Source organism: Gossypium hirsutum, chromosome A04 (genome assembly GCF_007990345.1).
Source record: "Gossypium hirsutum isolate 1008001.06 chromosome A04, Gossypium_hirsutum_v2.1, whole genome shotgun sequence".
NCBI lineage: Eukaryota > Viridiplantae > Streptophyta > Magnoliopsida > Malvales > Malvaceae > Gossypium > Gossypium hirsutum.
Window position 1 is genome coordinate 16,130,470 of NC_053427.1, and position 16,095 is coordinate 16,146,564.

General features: G+C 35.1%; 1 protein-coding gene across 3 annotated transcripts; it reads left to right on the top strand.

The window, feature by feature from the left end:
• Positions 1-391: 391 nt before the first annotated feature.
• Positions 392-11,898, top strand: LOC107948450 (tRNA pseudouridine synthase A). Of its 3 annotated transcripts, none has more exons than XR_001697395.2 (9): positions 392-760; positions 850-1,016; positions 1,087-1,232; positions 8,674-8,765; positions 8,891-9,234; positions 9,604-9,667; positions 9,787-9,872; positions 10,122-10,184; positions 10,344-10,462. XR_001697395.2 is itself a non-coding variant. In XM_016882997.2 (9 exons), the coding sequence occupies exons 1-8, from the start codon at positions 464-466 to the stop codon at positions 10,527-10,529; spliced, it is 1,359 nt and encodes a 452-aa protein (XP_016738486.1). In that variant the 5' UTR covers positions 392-463; the 3' UTR covers position 10,530; positions 11,106-11,898. The 3 variants fall into 3 exon arrangements, 2 of the variants coding, with proteins under 2 accessions (XP_016738486.1, XP_016738487.1); XM_016882997.2 differs by lacking the exon at positions 9,787-9,872 and adding an exon at positions 11,106-11,898 and having other exon boundaries at positions 10,344-10,530; XM_016882998.2 differs by lacking the exon at positions 9,787-9,872 and adding an exon at positions 11,106-11,898 and having other exon boundaries at positions 393-754; positions 10,344-10,530.
• The last annotated feature ends 4,197 nt before the right edge of the window (positions 11,899-16,095 follow it).

Genomic DNA, 16,095 nt, shown 5'->3' on the forward strand with positions numbered 1-16,095 from the left:
CAATCAAGCTCTCCTCTTTGCTTTTTGTTCCAATTTAGCCTGCTTTTTTTAAGAGTTTGAATTCAACCTACCAACTTTGATTTGAATTCATACAATATTGATTTCAAGACAATTTTTACATAATTTAATTTATCAAAAAATAAATTTTAATTTTATTAATTAGTTTCAAATGATCAAATCTTTATTTTATAAATAGAATTATCTATTTAAAATAATATTATATTTGAAAATTAAAAAATTAAAAAAATCTTAATTTTAATTTTTATCTAACAAATATTGTATTTAAAAATTTAAACTAAAATATTGGCATATTGATAGAATTTAAAAAAAAATAGATAAAATTATAAGATCAATGTTTTTTTTAAATATTTTAAAGGTAATCATATCCAAACCCTATTAATCAAAATTTTGTTGGATCGGGTAGTGAAATAGGGCTGCGATATCGGAGGGAGACAGAGGGTACATGGTGACATCCTTTACCGTAAAATCGGTGGCAACTTTTATTAGCAAAGAGAAAAGGCTGGGGAGATTCAGAGACTTGGTATCACTGTCATCCATGGAAAACCAAACGAAAGACAAGATTTATTTTTACTATAACCATACTGATTCTTGCAATTCCGCGAGGTGGACTGCCAGGGAGAGCTATAAATTCATGTATGAGCGACCTTGGCAGGATGTTCTGCATTTCTTTTCCAATGTGGTCAACGCCCGCTTAACCTTATCCACCGTGTTTGGCACTGACAATAGCCCTCAGGTATCCGTATGTTTCTTTCCTATTGAATTAACTCATTATTCAATAAATTTGGGGCGTGTTACTTGTATTTATTCAACAAAGGTTTTTCATGCCAGACATATATTGATGTTGTTGATGATGATTATAAAACATTAGAGCTTTGTGATGAGAAGGAAGAAAGGTTTGGTAGATGGGAAAGGGTAACATTCAAGATAATTCTTTCATACAGTGGATATGCCTTTGATGGATGGCAGAAGCAGCCTGGTTTGAACACTGTACAGGAGTAAGTTTATTTATTTAATTTTCCTGTGAACTGACTTGTATTCTAACCCTTGCTTGAATGCACTCTACAGAATAGTTGAAAAATCTCTTGGGAGATTTGTTGATGACAAGAAAGCACGACTTTTGAAAGAAAAATCTAAACCACTCGAAGGTTGTGCTGTGGTTGCTGGCCGAACTGACAAAGGAGTGTCTGCTATTCGGCAAGTTTGTTCTTTTTGTATGTTAGAACATTTTTTGTCTCAGATTCTCGCTCTTTATACCCCTCCTAGATGCATGTTATACATGACTTATCTTTTTGGTATATATAAGCAAAGGATACTCACTTTAGCAAGACATGCTCTAGTGTCATACCTAACAAAATCATCTTTTAGAAGTTTTATGATATCAACAGTGGGCCATTCAAGTTAGTAACCTCATCATCAACATTATGACTTGAAAAAGTTAGAAAATCTGCGCATGTATTTGCCTCTAAATAAATACAATGTTGACAAGGCTAGTCACCATAGTTTAGTTAGATTAGTTGATAAAGAGGATCATTGTTATGAAGTGGTTGTAAAATCTTTTGGAATGCCAATAATGAATTTGACTCAACAATCAATTGCCTGCAACCATGTACCAACACTAAACTCAATCTTCTGTAAATAGCAAAGATGTCTACTTTCAGGATCTCTAACCAAACTTGAGTTTTTTCCTCCCCTTGAATGTTTTTTTCTTCTCAGAGATAATCTCTTTTATGGACTTTGCATATTGAGGCATTGATGTGGTTTAGGCCTTAGGGGAGAAAACAGCAACAATTAAAGAATTAGGGCTCAACAAACGAATAGGGAAGATGGAATTCTAGAAAACTTAAGGATAAGCTCTAGTTTTTCTATTAATTCAAGGAAAATAATAAGAAGAATAATAATGGTCGTAAAGATTACAACTTATTTATATAGGCTTTCTTTCTTTCAAGTGAAGTTATTGGGCTTTCTTGCAAATAAAGTTTTATTACTAGCCTTAGCTTTAAATCCTAAATGTAACTAATAACACTAGTTGTCTATCATATATCTAGTACTTAAAATAAATATTATGAAATAAAACTGAAATAATAAAATATTGTAAAAGCTCTTGTGTTAGGCATATTCTCCAAAGTCTTAAGAAAAGACAAGTTGATATGCAATTCTTGAATATCACTAAGAATTCTCTAAATTCCTATATTGAAACTTCTTTTTCATATTTTGGGAAATGGTGGTGAAGAATACTGTATCAGCGTTGAAACTATGTGCCCCCCACATGATTCATTTTTCATTTTGCTTCACTAAACCTTCTTGGTTTTCATTCTTTTTCTCATCTATAGTGGAACTGGGTGGTCTCTAATACACACACTCCTCTAGACATTATTCAACATTATCTTGTTTTTTTACCTCTTCTATTAAGGGGTTCTCTAAACTTCCTCAAGAACTACATCACATCTTAGAAATTCTTTGAGAGCTTCTAATCCTCGTCCTAATTCTACTCCTAAATCTAAGCTAGTATTTACCTTACTAATTTCTCACCATTGAATACCATTGGCTTGCTATTAAACTCCCCTAGACTTGTCTCAGGCACGTCTCTCCTAAAATTGATGTGTCTCTAGTTCTAGAAGAGTCTTTGATTGTTTCTAGAGTATCGAAAACAACATCAAAAGGTATAGAGGAGGATTGGAGGTGACATAGCTTTTTTCAAACTAAAGTACATTATGGTGGAAAGGTTTGTGATTTGGCTATTGATGGAGGTAGCATGGAGAATGTCATTTCGAATGGTGCGATATATAAGTTGAAGTTGCCCTTAGAAAAACATATTTATCCCTACAAAATTTATTGCCAAAGGTCACAAAATATTTGTCACATCTAGATGCTTAGCTAAGTTTGTCATGAGAAATAATATAGATAAAGAAGCTTTGTGATGTTCCTATGAATATGGTTCTCATTCTTGTGGAGAGGCCTTGGTTGTATCATGCTAAGCCAAATACTTAGTCCTTTTATAGGGATGGTAAAAAGTGCACATTTGATCCGTTTAAAGATGCAAAATTAGCTTCTAATGCTTCAAAAATTAGTAAAATTAGTGGGTTTTTACTTGCTGAACAATTTGAGCTTGGATGATCAAATTTAGTGTGTGCCTTGGTGAGTAAAGTTGTGACTAGTTACCAAATTGAAGAAGCACCCAAACAAGCTTGAAAAATTCAACATTTTTTGAGTGAACTTGTCTTAGTTAGTGGTGATGTGCCCTAAGGCTTGCCACCCATGAGAAGTATTCAACATGCTATCGATTTGGTACTTGGTGCTTCTTGACAAATTTTGCTAGCTTAACAAATGCCACCAACACGGTGTTGAAATACAAAGTCAAGTAGAGTTATTGGTTAAGGGTTTTGGTTTGTGAAAGTTTGAGCCCATATGCATGTCGAATTTTACTTGATCCAATAAAGGATGGTTATTGGAGGATGTTTCTTGATAACTATGCAGTTAATGAAATCACTCTCAAAAATAGATTTACCATTCCTTGGTTAAATGATATTTTTGGTCAATTGGCTGGTTCGATGATGTTTGCAAAGATTGATTTGAAGAGCGGGTATTACCAAATTAGGTAGAGATGAATGGAACAACATTCAAGCCTCCAGATGGTCTTTATGAGTGGTTAGTAATGTGTTTTAGCCTTTCTAATGCATCAAGCAGATTTATGCAAGTCATGAATGAGGTATCTAAGCCCCTTCTAAATTCTTCTATTGCTTTTTACTTTGATGATGAATTGGTTTAGAATAAAAGTAAGGAAGAAGACTTATCTCACATGCGACAAGCTTTGGAAGTGTTGAAAAAAGAATTATGAATTTCAAGGAATGCAACTTGTGTGAAGAAGTGTTTTGGAGGTTTGTTGTCTTTGCAAATGATATAAGACCAGATTTGGATAGGGATCATGCCATTAGAGAATGGCCTAGGTTGCAAAATTTTAAAGATGGTTTGGCTTCTTTTTTATAGGAGGTGCATTAATAATTTCAATGTTGGTAGAAGTCTTATTAATAGTATTTGAAGATGAATAACTTTGAATGGCCAAAATCAACCTAATAGGCGTTTGAAATGGTTAAAATTTTGATGATGAAAGCACATGTTCTTGCACTTGTAGATTTTGACAAGTTATTTGTTATCAAATGTGATGCATCGTAAGTAGGAATTGGGGTTGTTCTCAGCCAAGAAGGAAAACCTGTGGAATTCATTGCTGAGAAGTTATTTGATGCTAAATGGAATTATTCCACTTATGATCTAGAGCTTTATGCTTTGGTAAGAGTTGTTCAGCATTGGGAGCATTATTGAGATTATTGATAGTTTGTGGTTTTTCTAAATCATCAAGCATTGGAATATGAGTTTAGAAAGAAAAAAAAAGGCTTAAGGCATGTCATGAGAAGTGGAGTTCCTACCTTCATGAGTTTAATTTCTCAATGAAACATAAGACATGTGAGTGTTGTGGCAGATGCACTTAATAGGTGATCATCATTTTTATTTAATAGCAATGAAAGTTGAAGTGATGGGCTTCGAAGAATTGAGGATTCAATACTAAATGGACCAAAACTAAACCACATTTCAGCCCTATTACTTTTTTAATTGGAAGGGTCAACTAGATAGAAACAATTGCATTAACTATTACATGATGGGTGTGTGTTTAAATGAAATTATTTGTGCATTCTAGATTTTTCTTTGTGTGAATATATTATGAGGGAGCTTTATGGAAATTGCTTGTAAGGGAACTTTGGGAAGGTAAGACCATGGAGCTAGTGGTTGAACGATATTTTTGGCCAAGAATATGTAAGTGTCATGGGCCACTGATCAAAGCCCTTAACCATCACACACAAAACACCCCATAGAGGTCAACTTCTTAAATGAGGTTCATTTGTCCTGTTTGAACTGGCCTGATTCATGAAACTAATGGAGAAGCCCATCTGCTTGAAGCCTTAGTGGTCTAGTGAAACACTTTAGTAAAACTAGAGTTATCAGGGTAAATAGTATAAATCCTAAAGGGATAAGATTGTAGAGTTTAAATATTTTAGGATTCTCAATTGTAGATAGGCTCTAATCTTGACGGTCGATGTAACTAAATTTGTACCGTTGGTTTTGGGAGAGCTCAACCTTAAATAAAGACCTCCCCTTCATTTGTGATCATCTTTTCCTATGGCTTTTCAGTTCTCTCATTGCCCTTTTGTTTGAAGTTGCTTCTGCTATATTTTTTGGTGCCTTAGAGAATTTTCGAGAGAATTCTCACTTTTCAAGTTTTAGGCTGACTTAGATAGATTTGAAGTAAAGAATCGCCTAAAGTCGTGCGGTTTGCTAGACTTAAGTTCTAGCCCTGTGGCATAAAGATGTAGACATTTTTGTGATGAGGTGTCTTTGTCAATTTGACAGGGGCAATTCACAAAATTCAGGGCTCTACATTCTGCTACCTATGCCAGATGTGCCTTGGAATCATTTGAATATGGATTTTGTGGACGAAAATTGGGACCAATTTATATTTTCCAGCATTTTTCATCCACAAACAGATAGGAAAAAAGAAGTTGTTAATCAGAGTTTAGCATATATGGCTAGATTTATTGTTGAGAATCATGTGAAGCATTATTATTTGGTCCTCAAGCAACAATTTCATACAAGAACTCGACGAACAAAACAATTATAGAGACACCTTTTGTTGCTGACTATGGACTCTAACCTCAACATGTGCTTGATTTAGTTCCTTTGCCACTTGGAACTAGGATGAGTTATGATGGAGAAGCTTTTGCTAATTATGAAAAATTCTTCAAGAGGTGATAGTGATAGTGCCTTGAAAGCAAGTAATGAGAGTTTTGCTAATACAACATATCTACCTTGTCATATTAAAGAGTTTGAAGAGGGAGGGAGACTTAGTTCTACATTTGAGGCGAGAAAGGATTCCTTAAGGTACTTATCACAAGTTGAAGTCAAAGAAATTTGATCCCTAAGGTTTTAAAGAACATAAGCTCTAATGCTTATGATCTAGTTGCCTTAAGATTTGTATACTAGCCCAGTTTTCAATATTTATATCTTGTATTCTTTAAGGGTTCTGATGGGTATTTTGAAAATTTGATCAAGTGCAGCAACTTATGTGACGGTCCTGACTAATGAATCTTGTAACTGAACGATTCACAGGCAATCTGTTTGTCTTGCCAGGATCTTTCCCTAATTTTTACCCTTTCCTTGCAAATGACCTATGTTGAACAATTGAAACATGTCGAAGGGAATTCTAGACCTTAAGACTTGTTAGAGAGAATTGTAAATCTCGTAAAAAATTGGTTTAATCTGACTTCATCTTGTTGCTATCAATTGGCCTCTTAAATAGAGGTTACATAGATTTACTTATTTGAATAAAAGACTTATACGCTAATGAAACGAAAATAAAGACTCCTAATGTCTCTCTAAAAAACTTTTAATTGGAAGAAAGTCTCTTAAAAGTATAAAATACTCATAAATTAAATCTCCTAATAAAATAATTATAAACTAATCTAATAATAATTAATCAACATGTAACATTACTCCCCTCTTGGAAAAAGAGCTTGTATGCAAGCTCGAGATTGAAACTCCTCTTGATTTTGTGCATGATCCCCAAGATCTTTTATCTCCAACCAAAATAATTTTTTACATTTGTGTTTGAACGAGTATGGTTCATCACAATTGTAACAAAAACCTTTGTCTCGTTGTTCTGCCATCTCCACATGATTCGATTTTTTAATGAAAGGATGATCTTTCTTCCTAGTACTAGCGTCTTTTGTCAATTCCCAACTATGCAGGTCTGCAGCTTGAGTTAGTTGATATTTTGTCTCAAAAGTTCACACCAAATTCATAGCATGATCCAAGTTTTTAGGTTTCAGCATCTCCATGTTTATTTAGATTGAATCTGATAGCCCTGCAACAAATAAATTAATTTGTTGATCCAGTCTCATGGAATCTACACAGGCTAACAGTTCTTGAAATTGGCAAAGATAGTCTTCCACCGATCCTGTTTGAATCAACTTTGCTAATTCCCCCAAAGGATTCTTGTGCAGCAGTGGTCCAAATTGTAGAGTACAGTATTCTTCGAATGCCTTCCACGAAAAATTAAGCTCTTCTTGCTCCATTTGATAATACCACAATTGTGCCTTTCCCGTCAAGTGAAAACCACTCTTCTTGCTCCATTTGATAATACCACAATTGTGCCTTTCCCGTCAAGTGAAAACCAGTTAGACTCCACTTTGTCTAATTTTGTTGTCTTCTTATTCGCAAAAAACTTCTCACATCGGTGCAACCAAATTAGAGGGTCTTCTGTCCCACCGAAAGTCAGAAAATCCAACTTTGTGTATAATGGAACTACACTGAATCCTGTCTCTTATCTAAACTGCTGTCAATCCCTTTTCGCTTATCAAAGTGTTGATTGGAAATCATCAATTCTCTCATCTGCAGCATGAATCAATCTTCGACTCTATTTCTGTTTTAAACAACTCCAACTCCTCTCTCATAACGAAATTGCCCATTGTTTCTGTTTCTGATGCCAAATTGTTACGATCCCAATTGATGGATCTTGTAACCGGATGATTCACAGGCAATCCGTTTGTCTTGTCAGGGCTCTTTCCCTAATTTTTACCTCTTCCTCACAAATGACCTATGCTGAACAAGTGGAACTCTTCAAAGGGAATTCCAAAAAATTAGAGAGAACAATTGAGGCATTCGTAAAAAAATGGTTTAATCTGACTTCATTTTTTTTGCTATCAATTGTCCTCTTAAATAGAAGTTACACAGATTTACTTATTTGAATAATAGACTTATAAGCTAAGAAAACCAAAATAAAGACTCTAAATAAAGAAAGACTCCTAATATCTCTCTAAAATACTTTTAATTGAAAGAAAGATCTTCTAAAGATATAAAATACTCATAAATAAAATCTCCTAATAAAATAATAATAAACTAATCTAATAATAATTAATTGACATGTAACAACTTACTAAGGCTAAAACAGATGTTATTGAAGATGTGTTAGATTTTAAAGAAGCTATGTCTAGAAGGGGTGATCAGTATAGGAGATTTTTGGTGAAATGGTTGGGAAAGCCAGCTAGTGAAAATACTGGGATAGCGGAAGAAAAGCTACAGAGAGCTAAAGTGGTGAAAGTTTTCCTTTCGATGTTGAGTTTTCCAAGCCAGAATGATACAGGAGCTTTTAATTATTTTGTTAATTATCGAACATAAGGATTGATGGCTAAGATTATAAGTTATTTTAAGGCTGTAAAGTAGATTTCCAGTCACATTATTATTTTCTTTGAATTAATAGGCTTCATAAACTTGAGGTTTCTATAACCCTATGTTTTGTTAGAATACCAACTTCTACCTTACTCATTTTTCACCTTTAATTTTATTGATTTGCTGTTGTTCTCTCCCTAAACTGCATCATTTCTTTCCTATCAATTGAATATTTTGATTTATTATGGAAATTTCCTTATCTTATTTGGTCAAGGTTCAGTTATCATAGCAAATGATGAAGCAACTATTTTGTAAGATATCTTATGATAGAAATAGAATATGTTCTGGTTAAACTTATTGGGGTTGTATGCATTGTTTTCCCACATTTTATTTCTACAATTGTATCTTATTTTTCTCGACTTTGTGTTTTTATGTTAGATACTTGGAGAAAGGATGTAAAACCTTGTGATATTGAGGGTGAAATCAACAGTGCAGCACCTGGGAAACTCAGAGTTGTGTCAGTTTCTGAGGTAGTAGTTGTTTTAATGAATGGTGATTACCGAAGGGGAAAAACACTCCTTGATAACAGCCAACTGCAAAGCTTATCTGTAGTAATTACTCCTACATGCTTATAACTATTGTTGAATTATTGTAGGTTTCGCGTGTATTCCATCCCAACTTTTCTGCAAAATGGAGGCGCTATTTGTATATATTTCCTTTGAATGATCAAGAAAATGAGAAGCAATGCTGTGAGAATGTGAAGGAAGTTGAGAGTTTTAGTTTTGCTAGAAACTGTAATGAGCCAAGTAACAAGTGTGTTGAAAGCAGTAGTTCGGAAAATGTTGAGAATTTAATTATCGGCAATAATAAAGAGTTTGAAGCACCAAACAAGCCAACCTGTTTCAGTGTATGCCGGGTTAATCAATTACTACGGCATCTAGAAGGAAAATTATTATCATACAATATGTTTGCACGTGATACCAAAGCCTCTAGAAACATGTAAGAGTCGAACAAAGTTGACATCATCGAGAAACTCATAGTTGAGATGATGTGCATATTGTCATACTCTTGTTCTTTTGGATTTATTAAATATATCTGAATCTTATATGACTTTTGCAAGAACTGAAAACTGAAAATTTGGAGGACAAGAGGTTTGAAAGCTTGGGTTTAAACCCTAGCAACCCAAACCGACCTCATAAGAATTCTGTTGGTAGATTTATTGTGTTTCATATATATCATGTAATTTGTGTTGTACACAGTATTTTTTTTCTATTTTACCCCGTAAAGTATCTGAGTCAGTTGTTTATTATCATTGCATTTGCCATATAACTGTTTAATGACAGTTATTATTATTATTATTAATTTCAGAGGGCCACCAACGGAGTGCTTCATGTACCATGCTCGAGCTGCAGAAGCAAGAATACCCTGTTCGGTAATTATCTCTTGAATGTTATCAATGTTGCAAACTTATTTCATTCCTCACTATTCACCCGAGAATGGACATGTCTGTAATTTTGCTTTCATGAGATTTCTAAAAGATTTTGCGTATAGGCTGCACGTGCAATTAGATATATAAGCTTTTCTCCAGTTTTGTGTTGCTACAACTTCATCTCATGTTGAAGCGTACCTTCTCCTAGGTATTATCATACAAATTAAAGTGTAACTTTTGAATACTTAATTCCAACTTTTCCTTAATTTGCTAGATTGATAAATAATTATTTCATTACGACTTTATAAATAAAAGGGATTGAATGAAGTTGAGAAAATATATAATTCCAACTTATCCCTATTTTTGCTAGCTTGATAAATAATTATTCCAGATACAACTTTGCATGTAGAGAAGGGATTGAGTTAAGGTTAACTATTTACTAATAAACTTTTTGTAGGTTCCTGAGGAAGGAAGGAAGGTTATGTGTGTTGAGTTGGTTGCAAATCGATTCCTACGCAAGGTATACGCTGGTGTGCTTGTTTGCATCCATGCATGCTTGTGATTTCTTTTTATAATACCAAATCACATTGTTTCTGTTTCTAAATTTATAATGGCATTACATCATGTGGTTACCGTTTCTCCAACTTGCTTTCTGAGGGTATGTAACCAAATATGACAGATGGTCCGTGTGCTTGTGGCGACCTCTATAAGGGAAGCAGCTGCGGGAGCAGAAGAAGATGTATTGCTAAAACTGATGGAGGCTACCTGTAGACGTGCCACGGCACCCCCCGCCCCCCCTGATGGGCTATGTCTTGTTGATGTTGGCTATACTGACTTCAACCCAAAAAATTGTCTCATCCCATGAGGTGTGTTGTAAGTTCAGATGTTTACATACGTTAGTTTTGAGCTTAGAACTTGAAATTTGGGATTCTTTAGGATTGTCAGGCATATGAAAAGTCTAGCATGTACGGAAAATGTGGTCTTAAGCCCAACCATAGATGTATAACTCAATTAAGATACGCTAGGGTTACTTCAAGTGAATTTAATTATTCATATGGGATTGGATGTTCAAGAATGAATATTTTTTTCACATTAACTATTTACAGAACAATTAAGTAATATATATACAATAGAAAAAGAATAGATTAGCTGAATATAATGATACAAACAAATCAATCGGATTCTTATAATCATCTAATTGATTAGCAATAATATTTTTAAAATTTTGAATATTATAGCTAGGACTTTTGAAAATCATAAAATCATTTGTTTTTTCGATAGGTAAAATCTTAATATTTATTTAAAGGAGGAATTCAATAATGGAGTTGCCTTGCGTTAATAGGATAAATATGCTACGTGTCAAAAAAATTGGGCAATTTCCTAAAAAAGCCTTTTTATTTCGTTATTTATCGAAATAGTCTTACGTTTTCATTATTTACAGGAAAAGACCATTTTCCTTGAAAGCGTGTCCACGTCAGCGCGAAGTCAGGGTATGTATCAGCAAAACGGGGAAGCGTTTTGTTCACATTAGCACAAAGCGCTTCCTTGAGGACGTGCTTTGTTGATGTGGCTAAAATGCTCTTTCAGGGAAGCATTTTGCCCTTTTTTTTAGGGTTAGGGTTTTTGATTATTTTAGGGTTTAGTGGTTTAGGGTTTTAGTGTTTTCTAAGGGGAAAATTAATTTAATTAGAGTTGAGGGTTAATTAATTAAATTAACTATGGAAATAAAAAAATTAATTAAATTAGAGTTTAGGGTTTTTTAGGGTTGGGGTTTTTGATTGTTTTAGGAATAAGGTTTTAGTATTTTTTTAAGGAAAAAATTAATTTAATTAGAGTTTAGGGTTAATTAATTAAATTAACTATGAAAATAAAAAATCAATTAAATTAGGGTTTAAGATTTTTGAAGGTTAGAATTTTTAATTGTTTTAGGATAAGGGTTTTAGTGGTTTAGGGTTTTAATGTTTTTTAAGAGAAATTAATTTAATTAGAGTTGATGGTTAATTAATTAAATCAACTATTAAATTAAAAAAGATCAATTAAATTAAGGTTTATAGTTTTTTAGGGTTTATTAATTAAATTAACTATTAATTATGAAAAAAAGATCCCACGTGGACGTTATATTGCCATGGTAGTATCTGAAAAAATAAATTTGAGAAGATGTTTCTAAACAAATAATGTCAAAAAAGCTTCAAGAAGGATGCACTTCAGCAAAATTATAGAAAAAAACTTCCATATAGACACTCTTTTGCTACAGTAGTATCTGATAAAATAATTTTGAGAAGATATTTCTGAATAAACTGTGTCAAAAACGCTTCAAGAAGGATGCACTGTCAGCAAAATTACAAAAAAAAAGCTCTCACTTAGATGCTCTTTTGCTACAGTAGTATCTGATAAAATAATGTTGAGAAAATGTTTCTAAACAAATAGTGTCAAAAACGCTTCAAGAAGGACGCATTGTCAGTAAAATTACGAAAAAAAGTTCCCACGTGGACACTTTTTTGCTACAGTAGTATCTGAAAAAGCCTTAGACTATAAATGAGTCAAATTTCATTCTCAGGTTTCATAAGTTACATCAAGAGAAATTAAGGCTAAAGTAAAATAAAAACTAAAGATAAGTGAATGTGTTATTGTTGTTATTTACTATGATGACGAGGTTCGTGACACTGAGAACGGCATTTTTTATCGGAGGGCACAGCGCGACTGGTTTTTAACTAGAACATAGATTTGACAGAACTTCGTAAAAGAATTAGGCGTAAAATCTTCGGAACGACGCCAATGAAAGTTTTGTCTATTAAGTATCGATTTTGTACTTCGGTTGATCCCGTGAGATATGACTCATTCGACATCAAAGGTCTTCGTAGCTTGGAGGCAATGGTATAGACTCATCTTGCTAGTGGATCACCCTATCTTGAGTTATATGTACAATTTTCATCACCAAATAATGCATTTGCGACTTCGACATCTAATGCTATTCGAGAGGAATACACGACCCCTGCTCGACACTTTGTTAATAGGTGGCAAAACATGGAAGCGCTCGTGTTTGATAGCAGTATGGAATACATAATCCCTGTAGGACACTCTGTTGGTGGATGAGACATGCACCTCGGTGGGTCGATGTTTGATACTGAAAATATGTACTGGGGAATGACATCAATTTCTAATGGTTGGCAATCCACATCGAATTGGGGACGTTATGAAACATCCAGAATAATGGGTGATGTACTCCCTACGACATTCACCGGTGAGGGGACCTCGTTCGTTGCAGATTATGGTGGGTTGGATGATGAGTCCGATGTGGATCCACCTCGAGAGTCCGACCCCGATGGTGCAGAAGTTGGATTATTTTCTGAACCAGAGCCTGTTCCAACCATACCTAAAGATGTTAAAGGGGGTTTAGATAAAGAAGAAGATCCGCGATTCATGGCGTACTCGTCTTCAGCCCACATGCATAATGTCGATCTATCTCAAGATGATGCGTTGGAGCTTTCAGATCTACCACACAGAAGGCGTGACCGTACAAGTTCGTCATTGGATTCGGGTGAAATTGAAATTGGTAGGAGTTTTCTAATAAGGATAGTTTTCTTGCTGCATTGAAATAACGTAGCATCATGAACGGGGTGAACTACAACGTGGTTAAATCTAAATTCGATAAGTTTGAGGCCAAGTGTGCAGTGCAAGACGGTACGAGTTGATGGAAAATCATGACCTCATTGAGAAAAAGGACAGGCTTGTGGGAGATAAAAAAGTAAAAAGGTCTACATATATGTGTTGGCGGTAAAGTATCACTAGGTGTTTAGGGTTTTTGAATAAAACTGTTATTACGTAATGTTGCATTATTTAACGTACTTCGTTGACAGATGTTTCATAAGATCATCCCAAGATGAATTCATATATGTTAGCTAGCTTAATACTACCGACCCTGAAGGCGGATTCGAAGATTTTAGTGTCGGTCTTAATTGTCAATATTCGTAGTCAATTGAGGTACAAGCCCTCTTACCGCAAGTTTGGATAGCTAAGCAGAAGGCGTTGGAAAAGATGTATGGTAACTGGTACGCTTCATATAATGAAGTGTGGCATTGGTGTCAGGTGCTGGAGAGATATGTCCTAGTTGTATAACAGACCTTGAAACGACACCTGCGTACTACAACGACCAATTGCTCCGTGGATGCCAAGCGTTCAAGCGTCTGTTCTGGAGCTTTAAGCAATGTCGGGATACATTTATATACTGCAAGCCATTGGTACAAATTGACGGTACCTTTATGTATGGTAAATATACCCATTGGCTATTGCTAGCTGTGGCACAAGATGACAGTGGGAGAATCATTCCAATTGCTTTTGGAATAACACCGGGGGAGTCAGCTGATGACTGAGATTTCTTTCTTTTTAGGTTAAGGAGGCATGTTTGCCCCCAACTTGATATATGTGTTATATCGGATTGGGGCACTAGAATACTAGCCGCAATTGAGCGACAAGGAAGCCAATGGTATCGCGCACACTAACGGTATTGCCTAAAGCACGTTACGTCCAACTATTACGGGCAATATCGATCTACAATTGAACGACGACAAGTGACCAACATGGGTATTTAATCTCTATTAATATAATTTTGTTTGTAATATTCAATTTATTCTGAATGGAAGAGTGGTATGTAATTTTCGTTATCAATTTATATTGGCAGGGTATGAGATAAGTAAGGACCGTTTTCATGAGATGTTAACGGTTTTCGTTCAGTTAACGAAGAAGGCGCAGACTACCTTTGTAACATACATTTCGAACAGTCGACACAAGCATACGCCAGCGGCCTACGATATGGTCATATAACCTCAAACCTGGTTGAATGCATAAATTCTGTTCTAAAAGGAATGTGTCATTTGCCGATAACAGCTGTTGTGCGAGAGACATTTTTATTTAGCGGCACTATTTTCAAAGCGAGTAACGAGTTATAAAGGCCAAATGCAGGGAGTCCATGTATGGTGCGTGAAAGTATTGCAAGAGATTCACAAGGCGAAGGCACGAGCCAACACCATGCACATAGTGTGTCACGATCGCGACAACTTATGGTTTCGTGTGATGGAGTTTGACAGACCGAACCAAGGTATTATTGGTGGGCAATATAGTGTACACTTGAGAAATAGGACATGCGACTGGGGGTGTTTAACGCACTACGTTATCCATGCGCTCATTTAATTGCAGTTTGTCAGAATCTCCGTCTGTATCCCATGACGTATGTCAAAATGTATAAAATAGAATACATGTACAACGTGTGGAGACACGTATTCCCACTGATCCCAGATGAAAGTAAGTAGCCGTCTGTATCGCTCGCTCCGTTTAAGCTGTTATCGGATGGAGAATTACGTCGCAAACCAAAGGGTCGACCTTGCTCGATTAGAATACGTAACAATATGGATATTTGAGAAAGAACGAACCAACAAAGGTTGTGCGGATGGTATATGAACCCAGGCCATATAACTCGATCATGTCCAAATCGGAATAGCTGATAGTTGTTGTAATAAAATTATGTTGCATTATTTATATTTTATTAAAAATATAAAAAAATATTAAAAATATTACCGTAGTGAAAATAATATTTATTTTAATAAAAATTATTGACTAATTTAAAAAAACATTTATTGTATTAAAATTAAAAAAAGTAAAGTACAATTAAAATATTAAAAACAATTTTTATTTTATTATATGAAACTATATAAAAAAAGTTTCTACAAATATATTAAAAAAATCAATGCTAGTGCCCGTCAAAATCAGTGCCACATGGGGGTCATTGACGGTTACACGTTGGATTCATCATTGGTTCAGTTTCTGGTGAGGGTTGTGTTTGCTCCTGTGGGAATTGTGGTTCCTTCAGCAGGGGATCTGGTTGTGGGTGTTGGGAGGATGACCCACTTTATTAAAATAATAAATATGGAGGTGTTTGCATCACCCATGGTGGAGGTGTTTGAATCCTATAAGGCGATGGGGAATGGTAAAAAGAAAATCTCCTCGACGGAGTCTCGTGCGATCCCTCATGCGACGATGGCCTATTGATCGGCGGTTGACTCGGAGTAATTGGAAACGGAGATGAACCGGGCCATGCATTCCAACCTGCTAAGGATTTGGAAAAGAAAACCTAAAAGGGTTAGGATATATATAAGGGCTAGGATACGCACATGGCATAATCTGAAAAGGCTGTGATATGGGTGTCGTCGGTTGAAGTGTTGGCACAGGTGGTTGTGTGGGCACTGTTGATGGGCCCGGTGATTGTGTGGGCACTGTTGATGGGCCCGCGTCGTCATTCATTCTTCTTGGAATTAAAGGGCCCCATCGTTCCCTTTGCACACGAATTTGTCGTCGCCTCTCCTCTTTCGACTGTAAATATGTCTTGCAATGGATCCTAAATCATGGCATTTATTTCGATATGCATGCTAACTCAAGAA